Source organism: Stegodyphus dumicola, chromosome 4 (genome assembly GCF_044657685.1).
Source record: "Stegodyphus dumicola isolate Sdum_Otavi_A_Nest chromosome 4, ASM4465768v1".
NCBI classification, from domain to species: Eukaryota; Metazoa; Arthropoda; class Arachnida; order Araneae; family Eresidae; genus Stegodyphus; species Stegodyphus dumicola.
The window spans coordinates 73,832,925-73,855,417 of NC_140771.1; the positions used below are offsets into that span (position 1 = coordinate 73,832,925).

General features: G+C 34.1%; 1 protein-coding gene across 5 annotated transcripts in view; it reads left to right on the plus strand.

The window, feature by feature from the left end:
- The window catches only part of CkIIalpha (casein kinase II subunit alpha), a 117,902-nt gene that overhangs the window by 89,485 nt on the left and 5,924 nt on the right, over positions 1-22,493 (plus strand). For 4 of the 5 annotated variants that reach the window (XM_085815084.1, XM_085815087.1, XM_085815085.1 and 1 more), the window contains 2 exons: positions 2,867-3,015; positions 12,303-12,398. In XM_085815084.1, the coding sequence (XP_085671210.1) occupies positions 2,867-3,015; positions 12,303-12,398 (245 nt within the window). The remainder of the gene's footprint in view (positions 1-2,866; positions 3,016-12,302; positions 12,399-22,493) is intronic. The other variant, XM_085815086.1, reaches the window with a different exon arrangement.

The window sequence follows — 22,493 nt, forward strand, 5'->3', positions numbered from 1 at the left end:
CTGGTGAATGCCAAGAAAAATCGATTCATGCTGAAGGGGAAATAGGTCAGAGTTCTTTATTGTGAGGCAGGTGGAGTCGAGTCCACCTTTGAAAAAAATTTCAGAAAAGGCAGGGGTGGGAAGAGGATGGGTCTGGAAGATTCATTGAATGGCAGAGGAGAGAGACTATTCAAACTGATGAGGATGTTGATTTGAAAGGGAGAAGAATGTTATTGTTCTGAGATCCCATGTAGGGTGAATAAGGCATGTAGGTCCATTCAAGGGAAAGAATGTAAACAAAATAACGTTCACGAAAAGCAACTGAGTGGTCTTTTGTGTGGGAACAGCACCAGTCTATGTACAATGGCCATCATTAAGCAATATTTTATTTTTAGTGCACCTAAATGCCGCACCCGCTGAAAATTTAAGTTTTAAACATAAAACGCCGCAACATTTCTTCTGGAAATTACGGTAATACATAATTTTGCTCAGGAATGACATCTCTTCAGTAAAGGTCAAACATACCACAAAGTCCCCCTTTTTTCCCTGATTGTCAGGCCCTGTGGAACAAGTGGATATTTTCCTTCCAAAGGTAAATGTTTTGTGTCTAAAACTGACCTTGGGAATATTTTCCATATTTTCACCAACTGTGAAGTCTTCTTTTGAAAACCACCTACTAATATCCTTACTCAGGGAAACAATTTCTCTTGTGTTCACTAGTCTCTCACCTGAAATTAACAAAGATGATCCCCTAAAGTATAAAAGCATGCTTTAAAATCAGCAAATTTTCCATTTCACTACCAGGTGAAAACCTAAAGTGCACGTCTGTTTCCAATGTTAGTGAGTGAGCTTCCTTTTTGTGTGATCTTATCAAAACCCTCCTGTGGCAAAATTAGCCATTTATCACCTTGTTTCATTTTCTCTGCATTCTAGTATTTTGAAAAATGTAAATTGACAGGTCTCTTTCACAGCTAACATGCCACATTTAACTTTTATAACTGTGCATGTTTTGATGCCAGACGGCAGTTTTGAAATTGATGACACCTTTTTCCCAAGAAAAACTCATCGATTAAATTAAAATTTTAATTGAAATTAAAATTTTAATTAAACAGAAATGCATGAAAACTTGGCTGGAGTGAGCAAAGTATAAAAATAAACTAAAATACTTTTATTCATTCCTAGCATATGGCAGTAAATATATATAATGTTCAGCATGCGTACATCATATATTTGAAGATTTTGAATCCCCTTCCCCTTCAATAGAATTTATGAGTATTTAAATATGATACCTTTGAATGAGGTATATTAATTTCATATCTGCAAAATATTGACAATTCATAAAATAGTGCTGCCATTCAGAACCGAAAGGAAACTCAAGATAACAGCTTTTGGTGTAGAACATTTTAAAGGGTTAAAAAATTGAACAAGTGTCTGGTACAGTGGAGTCTCACAAACTTGACTCCAATATCCTGACATTCCGTATAACTTGACAACATTTTAGAAACTATAAGATATCTCTAGGCCAAACAGAGCAAATATTACATGCAGTACATATAATTATTATTTATGTGAATGTCTTTCCTGTTCTGTTCAAAGATTTGTGTATTCTTTTTCTGTAATTTTTGCATTGTGCGATTAATCCTTAGAGCTGCCTAACAAATTTCAAGATACGTTGTAATACTTGGCAACGTTGTTTGCTTCTTTTGAGGATACAAAGAAAGTCAGATAGCAGCTGGCCGCCAGCTTATGTTCCTTTCTATTATTGCGAAACGTTACAAAATTTGTTTGAAGTTTTTTGACCGCATCTTATTGCAAACTAAACTTTCATCAATTCATTGCGGTCATCATTCCTCAGTTCACATCCAGGCGTATAAGTGTTAACATATTTTTGGGGACTTTTGATATTATGTGAAGCGAAAATGTCGTTCGAAAAGAAAAGAAAGCAAACTAATGTGACAATGAAAATGAAACTAGATGCCTTAAACAGACTGGACAAACGAGAAAGTGTAAACAAAATTACCATGGATTTAGGTGTTGGATGGAGGGTAAAAAAAGGAGAGGTCCGAAATAGAGTCTTGGTGCGTAAAAAGAGCAGGTACAGATAGTTTAAAGGAAAGAAAAATTATGAAAGGTGGTGAATAGAGAAAAGTGAGCAAGGTGCTTTATTTATGGTTGATACAGCAAACGGAACAAGGAACACCCATTTCAGAACCAATTTTACAAGAGAAAGCCCTAATAAATTTTATGGTAATTACTATTAGTTGAGTACCTTATTTACATATACGATTCTATGTCCAGTATTGTGCTGCAGTAATTTACACTTAAATATTAAGAGTTCTGAAAAACCCACCCCATATTCCGTAAAACTCGACAGTCTCTCAGTCCACATATGTCAAGTTTGCGGGACTCTACCTAGTTTACTTAACACAGTGTCCTGTTCAGAAGAAAAACCCTTCTTTCTATTCATGAACTGGTTTACAACTCCTGTACCAAAATGTGATGTCTCATGCCTTTGTTTCTTTCTCCTGTTTCCTTTTTTGGGAAGAATACTTAAATAGTGAACTGTAGAATATACAATGCAATAGGTTAACTAAAAGTAACATGTAACCAAAGTTATGTGATGTAGAAAAGAAATATGACTAAAATACATAGGACTAAATCAGGATCCAATATTAAACAGTGTAAAATGTAAAAGATTTATAAGTGAGAAACATGTAAAACAGTGCTGCACTGTTTTTTAAATTGTGGTTGCAGGGTATTAAATCACTACAGTAAAAATAAGTTTTTCATTTTTGAATATGTCACGTGCCTTTTTTTTTAAAAAAATTCCCTTTTTCCTCATGACAGTATCATTTCTTATATCTGTTTTTTGTTATATTTTTTACAGACATTCACGAAAAAGGTGGGAACGTTTTGTTCACAGTGATAATCAGCATCTAGTGACACCTGAAGCACTTGATTTCCTGGACAAACTTCTGCGATATGACCATCAAGAGAGACTCACAGCACGTGAAGCTATGGATCATCCATATTTCTGTAAGTTCTTTTCTTTTTGTGTTTAAAGTGTGTAACAACCTTTTTTTTAATCATAAATGATAAGATAAGAGGAAAGCAAAATTCTCCTTAATACTTGAGGGAATATTACAAATCTCCAGAATCACTCAGAACAAAGTATTACTGAGCAAGAATAAATATTCAAATAAAACTTGTAAAATATTCAAAGACTGTGAATTAACTGTTTGGACCTCTCTATATACTTATAGGTTTGCTTAAAGGGAGGGAAGCTTTGAAAACATTTTCAGAAGGTTGCTAGTTTAGCAAGAAATTGCTGAATTGCCAACAGAAATTATCACCAAGAGCCAGAAAAGAGTTTCTACTCATATCTCCAGTCCTGTTTAACCTTTATTATTCGAATATCGATCAACTCTTCTAGTACCTGAAGTGGACAATAAATGTACAATCGTCATGGAAAATATATTAATATATAGGATGACAGTTAACATATTGTATTGGCTGAAAAAAGTTTTGTTTAAAGATATGCGATGACATACATGAAAGGGGTAGTGTTTCTAAACCAGTCTTTCTACCTTCCTCATTTTTAGAGGACTAAAAATGGTTGGTTTTATTTATTTATATCAGTTCATTAAAAGAGGCTCGATTTCCTACATCATTTTTTCTCCCTTACATACCTGCCAACTTTTACGAATTTTTCGTAATTTTTACGAAAATGCGTTTGTCTTTACGATTTTACGATCGTAATCCATTTTTTACGATTTTTTTCCTTTTTCAAGTGTTTTTAGTGATTTTTGTCGAAATTTTACAATTTTTCGCCAATTGCATCGTGTTTTACCGCCAACTACCGATTACTTCGAATCCAGTAACCTGTGGTTTCTCCCAACTCGCCGCTTAACCAGCTAATCCAATGCGCTGAACTTGTTTCTCCCACTCTTTTCTTTGTGGGCGCCAGATTATTTTTTTAGCGTGGATTTTTTTCCCCCCACGTGCTACGAATTTTCTTAATACGTCGTTGTTACGAAATGAGTTAAAAAAAACCGTATTCTCAATATTTTCGGCCTGCCTACAAAGCCGAATTTCCAACAATTAAAAAATCCTTCAAAGGAAATAACTATGCATTTTGCAGCGTGTGCGTGTGTGACTTCATAATAAGTCACGGTGGAAGAAGCGACATTGTGAAGCATGTTAAGTCTAAAAAGCATGAAGTTAATGCTTCGGCTTCGACAACGTCAAAAAAGTGGATGATTTTTTTTTTTTCGAATTCGGGTTTTCATCCGCAGAGAACCCGTTGGCGCTTCGGGAAAGAACCCGTTGCATTTTTACTCGCCAAGCTCGCGGTTCATCGACAATGAGCCGCGTAAGCGTGATATTTATTATTTTGTAGACGTGATTTTTAGTGCATGTAAATTCAAGTTAGCAGACAAAACAATATATTAAGCATATGGTAGTAAAAATTCACAGATAATATGCATGTAGATGTAAAACTAACCGGTTAAACGTGATATACGGAAATAAATTTGTATTAAATTCAAGTTAGTACAGAAAAGAATATATTAAGCATAAGATAATATATAAGCATTTATAACGGAAATAAAAAATATAAATTATTATTAATGTACTGAAATTACCCGGTTAAACGTGATAAACGAAAAAAATTAGTCTTAAATTCCAGTTAACATGGAAAACAATATATTCCTTACACCAGCAGTTGTTTGCTAATTCTGATGACCATGGTGATGCATCAAACTATTCTGTCATCTTAGATAATCATTCATATTTTTTATTTCAATTTAATCATCTATTTATGTCACACCTGCCATCCTCTGAAAGGTTATTGTTAGAAAAGCATTAACAAGATATTATCTTGTTAAAATTTTACGCCATAAAAATTGATTTATTCTCGTAATTTTAGATGACAATAACCAATAATAAAAATAAAAGCATTACTTAATTACTTAAAATGCACATGCATATTTTTGCAGCCTACGAAAACAAATTATTTTAGGGGTTAAAAACCTCATAGTTCTGCATGCTTGCAGCTGCTAATAATTAAGAACACAACGTGAACAGCCGTGTTACAAATTAGCATTTACCCCTCCCGCCGTATTTTCTTCCTTTCATCCTGAACCGAGAACCGGCATCTATCTACGAAAATATTTCTATCTATTCGTTGTTAAAAAATTCAGAAAAAATAATAATAAATAAGAGAAGAAGAATATAAATCTGCAAATGCGAACAACGACAGTGATAATTCAACAAAGTGAACGCAAGAGGAATGGTTGCAAACTTCGAACAAGCGAATAGGATAAATTCGCTGGGTTCCCAGGTTGAACTATTATCGCCAAAGTTGGCGATGTTTACATTTACTGGGTGCTCTGCGGAAGTGCTTCCTCAAATTCGGCTACGAATTCGGATGCCGATGTCATTTTGGCAGAGTTATCGTTTACACAGTTTGAAGACTTTGCCAGTTCTGGAGAAGATAGACTTGATGTCCTCATTGGTACCTTAAAAAGAATAAAAAGAGCTGATGGAACACCAAAATATGATAGACTAGCAAGAGTTTTTTTATGTGCTATTCTCGTAATTTCACACAGTAATGCTGAGTGCGAGAGAGTCTTCAGTGTTGTGAAGAAAAACAAAACTATGTTTCGTTCTTCAATTTCGCCAAAAACTCTAGAAAACATTTTAATTGCTAAATGTTATGAGGAAACTAATTGTTATGATAGGAATTTTTCCAAAGAATTTTTGGCTAAAGCCAAAAAATGCACTCTAAATTCATTGCAATAATTTTTTTGCGTAACATTAAGTTTTTGTTTTATGTTTCCTAATAAATTTTTTAGTTACTACTTAATTGGGATTTATTAATGTAAGTACAATTTTCTTTTTTCTATTTGTATAAATTGTTATTTTTTTAATATCAAAGCATGATATTACTTCTTCGTGTTCTTCTGAATTTTGGAGAAATCTTCTGAATTTTTATCTTTAGAGGTTGGCAGGTATGCCCTTAAGATAATATTTGTTTGAATAACTATAAATTGCTTTTGCGTCAAAACCAAATAATAACTGAAAAGGGTTGCTTCTATTTATTTATATCAGTTCGTTAAAAGAGGCTTTATTTCTTACATCATTTTTTGTTTAAATAACTAGAAATTGCTTTTGTTTCAAACCAAATGATGCCCATAGCAAACTAGAGATATCAAAAAGTTTATTTGAAGCAAGTACTCTTGTGAAGAAAGAGAAATCTCGGTTCAAAGTAGAACTTTTAACTATTAAAATCATTAGATCAGAAAGAAATTTATGCAGCATTTCAAAACCCCAGATTTCTCTTATTGTTTGGGGTAACACAATAAATAGTTAAAAACAATTAAATAACGCAATAAAACTTAAATTTTACAATGTAGTAAAATAAAATAATTTTCAAGGTTCAATTTTAATTCTCATTTGTAAAGGGTCATATAAATATTGTCTAGAGGAAATGGTGAAGAATAATTTCTATAACTTTAAAAACTTCTAAAATCTTAATTGCAAATTACTGAGAAGTACATGTGCGGCCTTTGCTGACGTAGCATAGAATAAGAATGCAATACCTCCTGATACTGCTAGTACATTTGTGATTACTTGAATTGCGAATTCTATCCATATATTTAAGATATAAATCCCCAGATATGACAGAACTAAAACAATAGTTACTTCTTACAGAGAAAGCATGATATCTATACCAAGACATAGGATATAATTTGAAAAATAGTTTGGAATCAAGCAAGAATTCTTTTTAGTTCCAAATGGATAAGTCTCGAAAAAGCATTTTGCGTTGAATCATTATAAATGGCGTATAACTTTTCAAATTTTTGCCACCAAATATTATCACCTTATATTATATCTAAAGAAATTAAGTAATAAACAATCTGCATGAATATATGCATATTTCTGTAAAAAAAGAACAGTAGATAGAGCCAATGAATTTTAAATAACGTCCACCACTTGAACACAGGCACCTGGAAGCTCGAATTTTGAATTTATTTATTATTCATTTAATATTTTGTAAAATTTTAAGGAATTTTTTATTAACAAACTCGACGTTTTCAAAGTGAACAGTGCGGGGGGGATGTTTTGATCTCCAGTGCCTGAGACTGTCAGTAATTCTAAAGTTATGCTGTTTTTAAATATTTCGAGATTTTGCTGTTGAATCGAATTTTATGTGCTGTAAGTGCCTGGCATGTAATATTTAATAAATAAAGCAAACATGCAAAATTTAAACAATAAAAAGACGGAAAAAAGTTTCGTAAAGCCATTTTTTAGTAAGAACTGAACATTGATATGATGAACTTAAAAAAACTTGGGGGAGGGGAAGAATGTATGCGAATACTTAATGCTGCATTGAAAATTCTAAACATATACCGCTATGCTGCTTTTAAATTTATTTTATTTATTTATTATTTGTAATTTTGGTGTTGAATGTATATGACGTAAGTGCAAAGAAAATAGAGCTAAAAAAAGACCAAGAAAGGGGGTTAGTAGGATTGGGTGTAACAGCAGACTAGTGGACTGCAATCTTAGTGACCGCGTAAAAAACCTTAACAAACCCATTTGGGTGACTGTTCCATTTAGATTTTTTATTTATTTATTTTTTGGGAATTTTATTCTAGCTGAAACAGTGCATTCATCTAGGTTCCTAAACGTCAACTGAGATTACTATGTCAGTCCTGTATTGTGAATTTTTTAGCTATGTGTAGAATTAACTTTTTATATTTTTTTTTTTTTTTTTACTTCAACAAGAAGCAACAAAAAAGCAAATATAAGGTAACTAAAAATGTTCTTCCTGTTTCTGATATGACATTGGAAGAGTGAACCCCAACATAAAAATAGTCGTCAAACCTGGCAATGAAGTGGTTGGGATGGGAGTGCGGACATTGACCAAGAGTATAAAAGCACGTTGCATCTGTACCTCAAACATAACTTGCACAGCGACTGATTGAAATGGGTGCGTCAAAGGTGCTTGTTCGGAGTTGTTTGCTGTATGATTTTAAAGTGGGCCTGTCAGTAGCAGGATCAAGTCGCCGAATTTGCCAGGCCTTTGGGGATGATGCCGTTAAAGAACGACCCACTAGGCAAAGCTTCCAGAAATTCAGTTCAGGGGATATATCTCGTAGTGATGCACCACGTAGCAGTTGGCCACAAGTGCTGGACGATAGGCCCTGAGAGCAGCCATTAAGTGATGGTTGCCAAACATGTGATGAGCTTGCTGCACACTTACAGGTATCTGATGAAACGATCATTTTGTACCGCATAGGAAAGGAATATGAGCTGAGTAAGTGGGTACATTACTCTCTAATGCAAACAAGCAACAGCGTGTGTCTGTGTGTTTGTCATTGCTTACTCGGCACCGCAATGCATCCATATTTGATTGAGTACTCACTAGTGATGAAAAGTGGGTCCAGTATGACAAACTCAGTCATTCCAGACTTTGGTTGTCACTACGGGACCCTGTGCCTCACACTGCGAGACCTTCTCTTCACCCACGCAAGATCATGCTCTGTATCTGGTGGTCTACTCGCCAAGTGGTGCACTGTGAGCTCCTGCCAGTGGGCCAAACCATCACAGCAGATGTGTACTTGCAGAAACATGTGCATCAGGCACTGATGCATAAAGAGCCAACATTGGTCAATTGTAAGGGTGCACTCCTCCTCCACGACAAAGCGAGGCCGCATGTGGCTCAGGGGGCCAGAGACACCGTCCATTGGCTGGGCTGGGAGACGCTACCCCCTCCACCGTTATTTACCACTCCTTGTGCCAACAGACTATCACCTTTTCTATTTCCTGGACAACATCTTCATGGGAAATCCTTCAACTACTGGCTAGACCTCGAAAAGTCTCTCATGGACTTCTTTGCATCCAAGACTCCTGAGTTTTACTGCAGTGGTATCACACAGCTAGCCACTCATTGCCAAACGGCACTGGATGTCAGTGGTGATTACTTTGAGGATTAGGGGTGATTGTTATTTGTTTTATGACTTTCTTTCTGACTGTCCAAAATGGCAAGAACGTTTTTGGTTACCTTGTACATAGCAGAGGGAAAAAGAAGAGAGAGACTGAGAAATTTTCTGTGTTACTAAGTAGTATTTCAGTTTAGTCACTTAAAACAGCAAGCTTGATGCTACCTGATTTATCTTGGAAATTAGATGTGCAGGGATAACCAAGATACTCGTGTGATTGCATTATTGAATTACGTTTGTTTGGTAATAAATACGAGCGATGAAATACGATTGGTAATGGTGCTAGTTCCAAAATAAAACTAACTAAATTAGGCCACACAAATATTTTATTATTTACATAATGTACAAGTTTACAGGTTATGTGCTCTATTAACACAGACAAATCGAATGAGCGAATGCACCATAGGTCCGCTGTGTACATCTCAAAATATACAACAAACTACAAATCCAAAACCGTTTCCTGGAACAGTAAGTCTTTTGACGCGCTGCAAACTTTATCCGATTTTAATTAGAAACATTCTGCACCCAATATTAAATCTGTTTTCTCAGGTGTGTTATCAAGTTTTCTAGAGAAAGTTTTTTCCTTATTGGCAATTGAAGTCCTCAATTTGTAATTTAAAGTAACATCAGCTCCACTTAGTCCTGAAATCGGAGTGAAAACCTTTGTTTTTTTAATCTCCAATTGTTTTACAAAATGAATGACACGCAGTTAATTTGTGAACAACTGTGAAAGAGAGCATTTCCTTTGATGAATGTCCCTTCTGAAGTTTTTATCATAAAGATAGCAGAAGGCAAGATAACACTTTTATTCGTAGCTAATAAACAATTTGAAAGACCCATCACCAGAGGAATATTCTTTCCTCCAGCTGTCTTTTGCTCTGTCATCTGTGGATGTTTATTTGAAACAGAACCCAAATTTGATGACTCGTCCTTATGAAGCAATGTGTGATGTTTTGAATGACAAATATTACAAAAATTATTTGATCTACATTGCAAGGCAATGTGCTTTTTTTTCCAAACAATTCAGACATAAATTATTTCGCTTTACTAGCGTAAATCTTTCACCAAAATTCATATCAAGAAAGTTACTACATTTAAAAAGAGAATGTGACAAATTACATATTACACAATTTCTTTACGAATTACTTAAATGAACAAGAAGGTTTTTTGTTCTTATTTCATTTATTTGTTTTGATTTTACTGTGTTTTTTGGATACTTTCCAGAGTTTGACTTCTTTTTTTTAAGAATGTCATCAAGTTATTGAAATTAGGAAAATCTGAAGCATTTATGGATAATTCGAATTGTTTTCGAGTTTTATTGTTTCTAAAATGACAGTAGTAATTAAAATATCAGAGAATTTGTTTCATTCGAAACCCAGATTATTTAAAACTCTAATGTTTTTATTCACAGCATCTACTAGATGCCTTAACTCTTTCGATGATTCATGAATAATTTTTTTAAATTCTAAGATAGCTTTAATGTGAATATTAACAAGAATTCTCTTGTTTTCGAAGCGATTTTTCAAAGCCCTAAATAATGATTCAGAAGTATCTTCCTGAGTTAGCAACAATTTTGCTTCTCCCTTAAGAGGATCATGCAGATAATATAGCTTTTGTGCATCTGTTAATTAAATTCAATTTTAAACATGTTCCACTCTTCATACTTTCCGCTAAATTGCGGAAGTGGAATTTCAGGTAACTTTATTTTACAACTACTCTTTGTGATATCAACTTTATTAACAGTTGCAAAACTATGAATTAACATTTGATTGAAACTTACCTCTAGATCATCGATTCTTGCTTCTAAATCTAATAACTCCTCTTCTATTTCAGAAGTATCATCCTTTTCAGGCACAGCAATATAATACTCTGATCAAAGTGTATCCAATGCAACGTATATCTTTTCCGAGGCCTTGAGTGTGGCATCTATTTTGATTTTAGTCCATGTGCTGGAAGTATCCGCTATGACAGTCTCCATTCTGGTTAACTGAGCCCCCCCCCTTTTTTTTTTATTTTATTTAAAGCAACTATAGTGGCCATTTTATACTAATGCAAACTTAGTTAACAAAAACAAAAGTATCTCCAGGTCGACGGACCAGTTTTATGTTTGGTAATAAATACGAGCGATGAAATACGATTGATAATGGCACTGGTTCCAAAGTAAAACTAACTAAATTAGGCCACACAAATATTTAATTATTTACATAATGTACAAGTTTACGAGTTATGTGCTCTATTAACACAGACAAATGGAATGAGCGAATGCACCATAGGTCCACTGTGCACATTCTGCAACTACTAACTAGACTAAATTTGGCTTCTCAAGAGGGCAGGGCGCTGATCGTGGAGGGCACTATATTAAACCGAATAACGTTTTCTAGCTTAGCTTCACATGCTTAAAAACATATAAATTTTGTAAGCTAGGTTTTTATCATGTTTCCCATAATATATATTTTCTCAAAATATGTTTTCTGCAAAAGTAACAATTTTATTACAAAATTTAAACAAAAGCTTCTAGCTAACTGAATACCATGCTAAAAAATTAGGCTAGTGCAGAACATAAAAAAACTTGTCTTTCAAAATTTAAAATGAAACTGGTAACTTTTAAACACATTAATATAAGAAACTGAAAGTTTAGTTGTAATTCTTTTGAAGAAAGAAATTATAGAAAATGCATTTTTAGCAATTTATTTTTTAATTATGTAGCAGGTGAGTTAACACTAATCAAATACTTCACAGCACAGTATATACTGTTCTTTTACTATCTTTTCTTGCACTTGAAGTTCGAATATGTGCATATGCAGAGCATTGCGAAAAGTAAGTTGATAAGATAATTAGTTTCAGTGTAAAATTTAATAGGCAATGCACTGTGTGCTAGATTAGTCTTTAAATGTTTTGTTATAATTATGATAATTGAGGCATTTGTTCAAGTAGGTTAAGCTCATCTAAAATGTGTAATCTGTTCGATATTAAACACAGATGTTTTGACATCCTTCTTATTTGATGATCAAGGTGGTCCTTAAAGGACCATAAACTCTGGTTTATCTGTGCTAAAGGAGTCAGTTCCATGTGTCGACTAGCTCTGTTATGTGCAAAGTTTGGATTTTTCAACTCGCTGTGCTATGAAGAAAAAATGATTTCGAAGCTGCATCAGCTATGCCAGATATCTTAAATATTACATTTAGGGTAATAAATGTTTTAATCTTATTTTTGAGATGTCCCTTCTACTTATGCAATTTATGTTTCTTAATATTTCAATCTTTGTTAAATGTCACAGTTGGATTTTAATCCAAAACATTTAATAATTTTTTGTAGATAACATAGTTAAAGAGCAACAGGCAAGATTTGTAGAGACTCAACGTATGTCTGGTCACAGCAATTCACCACCACCAGTTACTTCTAGTGCTGTCGGTAAGCATAAAGCTAAAAAAACTACATAGAAAGCTGTTTCATCTATATATTAGCATTAATTTACGATGCTTAATTCAGCCAAAGACTTTTTACAAAAAATACACTTTCATAAATGCGCAATTGGGTTCATTTAATATTATTATCACACAACTGTTGTTGAGAGATACAAATCACATAGTTTAATCAACATGTATTATTTTGTATAGTTTTTAATACAAAAAATTTGCTCTTTAATAACTTGAATTTGAAAATTGCCCCCCAAAAATGTAACTAATTGAGAAAAGGTATTCATTTTGCCATTTTTAATGGTATGTTTTTGTTTAAATTTTTCTTTTGGTAATGTGAGATTATTTTATATCAAATAAAGATTTCGTTGTTATATTTTCCTTTGTATATTGTAAATTTCTGTTAGTCAATCTCCTTGCAACATACTTTAATATTTTAAATATGTGCTAGTCATGCATGTTTTCGATCATAAAGAAACATGTTTTGACCTTCTTTTGAATTTATGTTGTAAAGTAACTAATGCACTATTTACGGCATGGCAAAAATTTTCGTAATTTTATTAATTAAGATTTATATGTGTGAATGGTTAAAATGCAGTTTGTTATGTGACTAGCAAAAGAAAGCATGCTTGCACTTTATAAGGCATGATAAAATTATTGCATCTAGATGTATGAGTTTATTTCCATTTTGTATGCAAAACTGTTCTTTTGAAATAAACAGGATACATAATTTGACAGTCATTTAAATTATTTATAGAAAGATTAAAAAAAAAAGCTATCTAGCATTGTACTGTCTAATGAAATGGTCTTCATTATAGAAATTTTTAATGAAGCACATTTTTCTAAATTATGTATGACAGTTTAAATGATGAGAAAATACTGATTGGAAGACATTAAAAATCTTCACCAAAATGACATTTTTATAAGTCTGTTTTATTATTATTTTCCAAAAAAACAGTAATAGGTTTCTATCCTAAAGCTTTAAAACATCACTTTATCTGCTGAATAAATTTCTGTGAAATTCTATGGAATAGTCAACTATGTAATGAGTTCTTCATATGATCACATGTGGAAATTGTAAACATTTTTAGATAAATTTTCCAGTTTAAATCTGAAAATGGCTCATCTGTAGAACATGAAATACAAATTTTTCTTTTTTAGGCATATAAAGAAAAAAAGTTAAAAAAGTCTTAATCCAGTTAGTTTTACTAGTTTTCCCTTCAGATGATCGCATTGTGCTGATGCTTAAGTTTTTGTTAGGTAAAAAGATGTTGAATAAAAAAAATTTCCTGAAAACGGAACATTAACTGGTAGACTTTCAATAAAAGAAGGAAATTTTAATTTAAAATGTGTACAATATGTGAGCAATCAAAAAGGTTTGCCATAGTTATTATAAAGTTCAACCAGTTAGAAACAAAAGGTTTGATTTAACCTTAGTAGATAGTTTGTAAGGATTTCTCTGTGTTAGTAAGGCATCACATGGTGGACAAATCCATTTTAAAATTTAAGAGTGCTTGTTTTCTGAATGCATTGAGAAAGGGGGGAAACTTAATATTTTCGAATTTTCAGAACCTGGCGCTAAAAAGCTAGGGGTGAATAAGTGAGGAAATGCATCTGATCATTTCTTATCTAACATTTCTGATCTTAAATCTGATATATTTCTTTGCATTGTCTTTTTTAGCATCAAATTGTTCAATGTCGTCCATTTTGTTATTCATTTCAACCTTGGAATATGACGTGGGAACAGGAGCTGCATTATTCATTTCATTTTCGTCATTGGAATCTGCATTAATGATCTTTTTTTAGCTTTGAACAAACTCCAAAATGTCTTTATCTGCCATATTTGGGGCAACACACGTTATCACCAGCTACTGCAACAAATTCTTCCGATAACACAGCAGTCCAATAATACAGAAACGTTCTCAAACATTTCATTAAGTGTCGACTCAATTTCAATATCCTCCTTCTCCATTTCTTTTGGTGCCAAAGAATTTGATACCTTTGATAATCATTTTGAAAACAATTTTCATTTTGGACTCGCTGAATTACATGCAGAGTGCAACATATGAACCAAATTTGCAGATTTTTATTTGCATTACGATATGTACTCATCATTGAATTCCAAAGCCAACTGATGAGAAATGAGATGTTTGTGTGGCATTTGTAGAGGTGGAAGGTGAAAGTAGCTTAGATAAACAAAACTGGCTCGTGTCACAGGCTATTCCGAGGGTATTTAAAAAGCCAAGGTTGACTCCTTTCTACAAAACATATGAAACCACCTCTCTTTCATTTCACGCACCTCTTAAATCTTGCCTGTAAAGCCATTGTTTCCCATGTTTTGTCCATTTCCAGAAAGGATAACTTTTTGTGATAAGAGAAACAAAATGCATGAAAATATGTAGTAGTTTGTCGGGACCGTTGTATTATTTCATGTTAACCGATATTTCGTCATAAGAGTTTTCACGTTAAATGTATGCCACTGTAATTTTATTTCTATTAAATAAAAGGCAAAACACTGACCAAAATTGAATAAGTTATTTCACTATTTGTCGTACTGCTTTATATTTAAGAACATATAATACTGAAGAATTTTAAAAATAATTATTAAATATAAAAGCATAAAACAAGGCAGAATGTCTTGCTAAAGAGAAAAAATATTTGTGGAGTAAACTTACTCTTTATGCAACGTATAATCAATTTATCTGTGTCTACTTTGATGTGCAAAATTTAAGCAACTGTTCTGATTTTGACTGTAATTTTGCAAAAAAAAATCAACTGAGAGACATGAAATTTGTATTAAAAAGATGAAAGGATAACTGCAAAAAGGGGGGGTGTTGCGATGTAATGTGAAGGAACTAGATACCCGTCCTCGTTTTAAACACAAACTTATATTAAATAATTGCACAATACAAGTATAAATAAGAAAATGACATATGAAACTTATAATACGAGAACACAATAAAAATAGTGAAGAATAGACAGCATTCCAGCTGCCTTGCGTATGCGTTCGTCTGAGTCCGACTGTTCAACTGAATTCAATGTTCTTTGGCATAGTTCCAGAAGCGAAAGAGTCAGGTTGAGTTGTTCTGTTCCGGTACACTGGAACATTCTCCCACCCGATCAGGCATTAGTTCTGATATATGGGCAAAGGAGCTAATTTATGAATGTTTCTTTTAAAAATAGATCTTTTAGTTTTAACCGTGGCCACACGAACCAGTCCGTCAGCACCATGATGAAGTTCGACCACTTGTCCTAGTGGCCAAGAACCTGGAAGATGACCATCATCTAGTAACAAGACGATGTCTTCAATTTTTATATTCGGCTGAGTGTCCTTTCATTTCTTTCTGGTTTGAAGATTAGATAGATGTGCTTTGGTCCATGATTTGCAGAAGTCCTTGCGCATCTTTTGAAGGAGATCCCACCTATTCCGTATATTGGTAGGACTAGTAAGAGGTAGTTTAGGAGGGGATAGGATCACGTCTCCTGTAAGAAAATGTGAAGGAGTGAGAATATTAATGCAATCAATGTCAGTATTGTTTACGCTACGTAATGGGCGAGAATTTAAAATGGCTTCTATCTGAGCCAATAGAGTTGTCAATTCTTCGAAAGTTAGTAGAGTTTCACCCATTACTCTTTTACAGTGATATTTGGTTGATTTAATTGCGGCCTCTCAAATTCCTACGAAATGAGGAGATGCTGGAGGTATAAAGTACCATTTTATTGATGCTTGAGTTAAATGATGAGCAACGGCTTCGTTCTTAGGAAGTGAAGCCCACAATCGTTGTATTTCGCTGAGCTTTCGATTAGCCCCAACGAAGTTTGTTGCATTGTCGCTGTAAATGTGACTTGGAGCTCCTCGTCTAGTACTGAAGCGACGCAAAGCAGCTAAAAATGCATCAGCAGTTAAATCGCTCACTGCCTCGATGTGTAGTGCCTTAGTAGCGAGACAAATAAATAGAGCAATATAACCAACCCCTTGGTTGATTTTGCTCCACGACCCTTGTTGAATTTGATTGAAATAGGGCCGGCATAGTCCACTCCGCAGTTGAAAAAAGGCCTCTCGAGTGTTACTCGATGCTTAGGTAGATTACCCATAAGCTGGGATGCGATAGATGCTTTAAATTTGAAGCATTTGATGCATTTGTGAACACATTTATTAATGAGCTTTTTTCCACCTATTATCCAATATGATTGTTTGATAATGTGGGAGAGTAATGAAGCACCAGCATGTAAATAAGTCACATGCTTTTCTTTTACGATGAGCTCACTTATCTTGTGTTTAGCAGGTAGAATCACTGGGTGCTTTTGATTAAAAGACAATTCTGAATTTTGTAAATGCCCTCCCATCCGTAAAAGACTGTTTTCATCTATAAACGGATGGAGGGAATGTAGCTGACTTTTCTTAGGCAACGATCTTTGATTTTTAATGCATTTTAGGTCTTCATTAAAATAATCTTCCTGAACCCACTTAATTATGATTATTTCTGCATTTTTAGTTTCCGTGTAAGTGAGTGGAGAAAAGGAATCAGTTATAAGTGTTTGACATTTGTTACTGGTTTTGCACTTATTGATGAATCTTAAACAATATGCTAAAATGCATATAATCTTAGAAAATGATGAATATTTTTTATATAAATCACTATATAATTCATTTGGTGTAGCACTATGAAATGAAAATATAGGATCAGATCTTTGTTCAGCTTTAATTAGATCCTTAAGCGAATTCCTTTTTCGGCCAGTGAGACGAATCCAAAAAAAGCCAACTTGGGCCATTCCACCACAAGTTGTAATTAGGAAGACATTTGGGATCAATACCACGCGAAGCGATACCTGCTGGGTTCTCTTTGGAAGGGACATGCCTCCAGTATTTTGTTGGAAGTACTTCAATTATTTGAGACGTCCGGTTTGCAACAAAAGTCTTCCATTTACGGGGACGTGCCGAAAGCCAGGAAAGTATGACTTTGGAGTCTGTCCAAATGTAAACATCATATTTTTTTAGAGTGTTCATGACTGCATGATATAACTTTTAAAGCAAATGAGCACTGCATAATTCCAATTTAGGAACAGATACTTGTTTGAAAGGTGCGACTTTTGTTTTAGAAACAAAGAGAGAAATCTTTATTTCATTTCCTTGTATTTGCTTGCAATATATTGCAGCAGCGTAAGCAAGTGTTGAAGTGTCGCAAAAGCCGTGCAATTCAAATGTGTCAGAGGAAATAAGCGTGACACCTTTAGGAACGGTAAAATGTTCAACTGCATTGAAAGATTTCTGAAATTTAAACAAATCTTCAGCAAGATTTTGTGGAATAGGAGAATCCCAGTCCCCTTTTGTAAGCCAGAGCTTTTGATAACAAATTTTCAATACAACAGTACATGGTGAAATTAATCCTAATGGATCGAAAATGCGTGCCGATTGGGACAAATTCGTCTTTTTGTCAGCGGTGAGGTGAGTGCAAGTACGGGTTCGAAAATGAATGTGTCTGTTGAAAAGTTCCAAAATAATCCTAAGACTTTTGTGCTTTCCTTATCATTAGGAATTATTTCTAAATTAGTGTCCATTGAACAATGTTCTTGAAATTCTGCAAGAAATGCATTTGAATTAGAATTCCACTTTCATAGGTGGAAACCGTGCATTTCTAAAATATTGGTAATTTCCTTACAAAGTGATATTGCATCACTATCAGTACTTGAACCCGATAGTAAATCACACATGTATACATCGTGTAGTAAAGTATGAAAAACAGCAATATTTTGTGAATAATCTAGTGCAATTCGCTTAATGCACCTTAGTGGCTAGGAAAGAAGTTGGAGCTAAACCATATGTTGCGGTGTTTAACTTGTATGTGCGTATTTCTTCGTTAGGATTAAACCTCGAAAGAATTTGTTGGTTATTCCGATCCTCATCGGACAATAAAACTTGACGGTACATTTTCTCTATGTCTGCTGAAAAGACTATTTCCGGAAATCGAAAATTAAGTAAAATTTCGAAAATGTCCCGTTGCAATTTAGGACCAACACCCAAGATTGAATTCAATGATTTACTGTTGGAAGTTTTACATGAAGCGTCGAAAACGACTCTTAATTTGGTAGTTGTACTAGACTGCTTGATCACTGCATGATAGGGAAGTAAATATTGCTCATTCTGAAATTTATTTAAACAGTTTTGTGTGACCAATTCCATAAGGCCTAAATTTTCATATTCATGCATAAAATCCTTGTATTGGTTTTCAAATTCCGAGTTTTCCTTAAATTTACATTCCATAGCATATAATCGAGAAAGTGCAGCTGGTTTTGAATTACCTAATTCAGATTTAGATTTTAAAAATGGCAACTTCACCACAAAACGACCATCTGAATTAATTGAGTAATTTTCCTGAAAATGCATTTCAACAGATTGTTCTTCAGGTGAGAATACAGTGTCAGTTGAATTTGGCACTTCTTCTAGCTCCCAAAACCGTTTCAATTCGCTATCAATATTTATTTCATAAACATGCAAGTTTGAAAGTAAATTTGATTTCGTTTGAGATTCCGGTAGTTTTCCCGGATATGAGGAAACCAAAAATTGAGTTTTGAGCAATTAATTCACTTATTTGTCCAGGAATTAAAATGAAAACAAGTAGTCAGATCCTAGAATAATATTTATCTTATTCGGAATGTGAAAATATGGATCAGCTAACTTTACATTTTTCAAATGCGAAAAGTCTTTCTCATTTATTTTTTGGCTTGGAAGCGCAGCAGTTAGTTTATCTAATACAAATGCCTTAATTGGCATTCTCACTGATGTATCATGGATTGACATCAACTCAATTTCAACGCAACCTTTTGTAACTGCGACTTCCGAGTCAGCTAAACCCTTGACAGGAAAACGCGCATTTTTTCTTTTAAATCCCAATAAATTAATACAAGATTCAGAAAATAATGTTGATTCGGAACCACTATCACAAAGCATTCTAATATTACGTTTTTGACCCATCAAATCAATTACATTTACATACGCAGTTGGCAATAAGCCAAAAGTTGTTTGTACGCTATTATTTTGAATTACAGTTCCGTTTTTGTTTTCATTTGTAGATGCAATGTCTGGTATTTTATTCGTGGTTGGATTCTTTCTTTGCTGTTCTGACTGAAATCTGCTCTCAGAAAGAGACGCAGAGGTGGAATAACTTTTTAACCGATTTTCACACAGTGTACTATGATGCAATAACTGGCAATAATGACAACGATGGGAAGACATACATTCAGATTTTTTGTGCTGACTAGACAAACAATTTAAACAAAGATTATTTTTCCTAACAAATTCGTTTCTTTCTTTGACAGTTAGTGCTTTAAATTTGGGGCATTTGAAAAGAAAATGATCTGATTTACACATAATACATTTGATACTTTTGTTAACAGAAAACCTTTTAACACTAGGTTGAGTTTTTTCCCTTTCTTTTTCGTGGAAAATTTCTAAAGAGGAACATCTATCATTTATAAATTGAATAAACATTTCAAAAGTAGAAAATTCCACTTTTGCTGAAAACTCAGACCCTTGTTTACATGTTTCGTTGTCAACCTTCTGTAATAAAATATAAATTAGCCAGACATCCCTTTCATTAGCTTTCGGATCAATAGATTTTAAACCTCTGATAATCTCATCAGAAATATCGACAATATTTCGCAAATTAATTGAGTTTGCATTAATTACACAAGATTGTTCCATGAAAGTTTTTATTAGTGATGTGACAATTTGTTTCTTCTTATCATACCTAGATAATAATTTTCCCCAGGCTTCCATATAACTATTTTCTGAAATGGGAATATGTTTAATAATAGAAGCCGGTTCATCAGTTAATAAACCCTTTAGATATTAAAATTTTTTAATATTGCTTAAATTTTCATTGTTATGCACTAATGATACATATAAGTCCTTGAAAGACATCTAGTTTCTGTAATTACCATTGAAGGATTGCATATCTATGCTCGGTAATTTAAAATTATTAGCAGTATTTGTAGTACTATAACCTGGTATTTGACGTTCATTAACATTAGTCACATGCATATTAACAGTAACATTTAATTTCTCAAGTTCTTGTTGTAGTTTGGCTTTGGTTTCATAATATTTTTTCTGAAATTCTTCCATTTCAGAACTTTCCGGCAGAAGTTCTGCATCTGCCTTGTCAAAATCAGAATAAATGCTTTCAATTTTTTAAAGTTTATTCATCAAATCGTGTTTTTTGAATAACTGCTTATCATCATTAATGAAATTTGAAATTCTGGTAAGAGCAGCTTTTGCTCTACCTTTTGCAATCTTAACCATGTCTTCCATTACGACGTAATGGTGCAATGAGGAAAACCAAAGTCAAACTTGTAAAAAAGAAAAAAAATACTTATCTTTCTTGGTCTTTAAATGAAGTTCAAAGCTCCAGTAATATCCAGTACTGTACCGAATGTAGAGTTGCAGTGCTGACGTACCCGAAATCAAAATTCCTTTAATCTCGACGGTGCCTCCAAATATTGTGTTGCGATGTAATGTGAAGGAACTAGATACCCGTCCTTGTTTTAAGCACAAACTTATATTAAATAATTGCACAATACAAGTATAAACAAGAAAATGACATAAAACTTATAATACGAGAACACAACTAAAATAGTGAAGAATAGACAGCATTCCAGCTGCCTTGCGTATGCGTTCGTCTGAGTCCGACTGTTCAACTGAATTCAATGTTCTTTGGCATAGTTCCAGAAGCGAAAGAGTCAGGTTGAGTTGTTCTGTTCCGGTGCACCGGAACAGGGGGGAGTAAATAAATAAACATATACAGTGATAATGACCTCTCATTGATAAAAGAAGTGACTCCATTGATGAGGTGTTCAGTCTGTGTTTTCTCTGCCACTGTAAATGGTGCTGCCAAATAACCTGCTGCCATTGGTTCAGGACAGGAAGCGAATAGTCCATTTTTCATCTGGCACCCAATAAAGCGGGACACCTGTCATCCTGTTGGGCCATGCACAACTGCTGAGCAGTATTGGTAACTATTGTTTTCCTTGGCAGACCACCACCAACCTTTCTCGCAGTTGAACCCTTTGTTTGGGTGACTTTTCGAGCTCATGAAACATTTTTATCGGTTTCAAACTTTTCAGTGATAGCATCAAAGTAGGTTCCTCCTCAAGTTTGCCGATCATTCTACCACATGCAAAGGAATAATGATGTTTTCTTGTAGCCATACTGCATGCACAATCTTACTTTCACTTACAGAAGAATGCCTGGAAATCAACCTTCGTTTCTTTTTAAGTTGCCTTGCACTGCACCTGCTGTTTTGCATGCCTTGACATCATGGTGTCGTCAGGGTTGCCACGCTACCTGGAAAACCGGGAAAAGTCAGGGAATTCGAAAATTGACCAAAATATTCAGGAAAATGTCAGGGAATTTAAATATTTTTGTCAAAATCTGGAAAAGTCAGGGAAGTTCATACAACGATCCCGCCAAAAAAAGCGATTTTTGCGCCGACGTCGGAACAGGTAACTTTTTCGGCGAATTATGTATCACGTGAGTGTCATTCGGGTAGCTGGCATAGAGCCAATTTTCGCAGCTCCAATTTGATTGTCTTTTAAAAAGGCAAAGCAACTTTCCCGCAACCTTTGGTTTCCAGTATTCTCGAGAATCGCATGTGCAGTGCATGAACTAAAGAAAGTACCTGTTCTCGTATGAAACAAAATGGGTTTAATCCTAGTATACGGTACTATGGAGGTTAGAATCAAAGAATATGTATTGTAAAGAAGGAAAACCTCTCTGCAACAGATGTGGCTGTGGCTCCGTTCCATCATAGAGGGAAACAGCTGTGCATGTCTGATATATCTGTCACCAAAGCTCGAAACCGGTGTCGAAGTTCGAAGGTCACGTTATCAAGAGTTCATAAAATGAATATCGTTTAAAATTTCTTTAACCACTTGCGCTAAAAAGACGTGCCATGCACGTCAAGATGCTTTTGTCTAAAACCGCGAGCGACGTGAACACCACGTCGATAAGCATTTATCGCAAAACGTGGTGCACATGTCGCCTAACAACGAGATTGTTTATTTCTCGAATTACAGCTCTGGATTGCACTCGCAG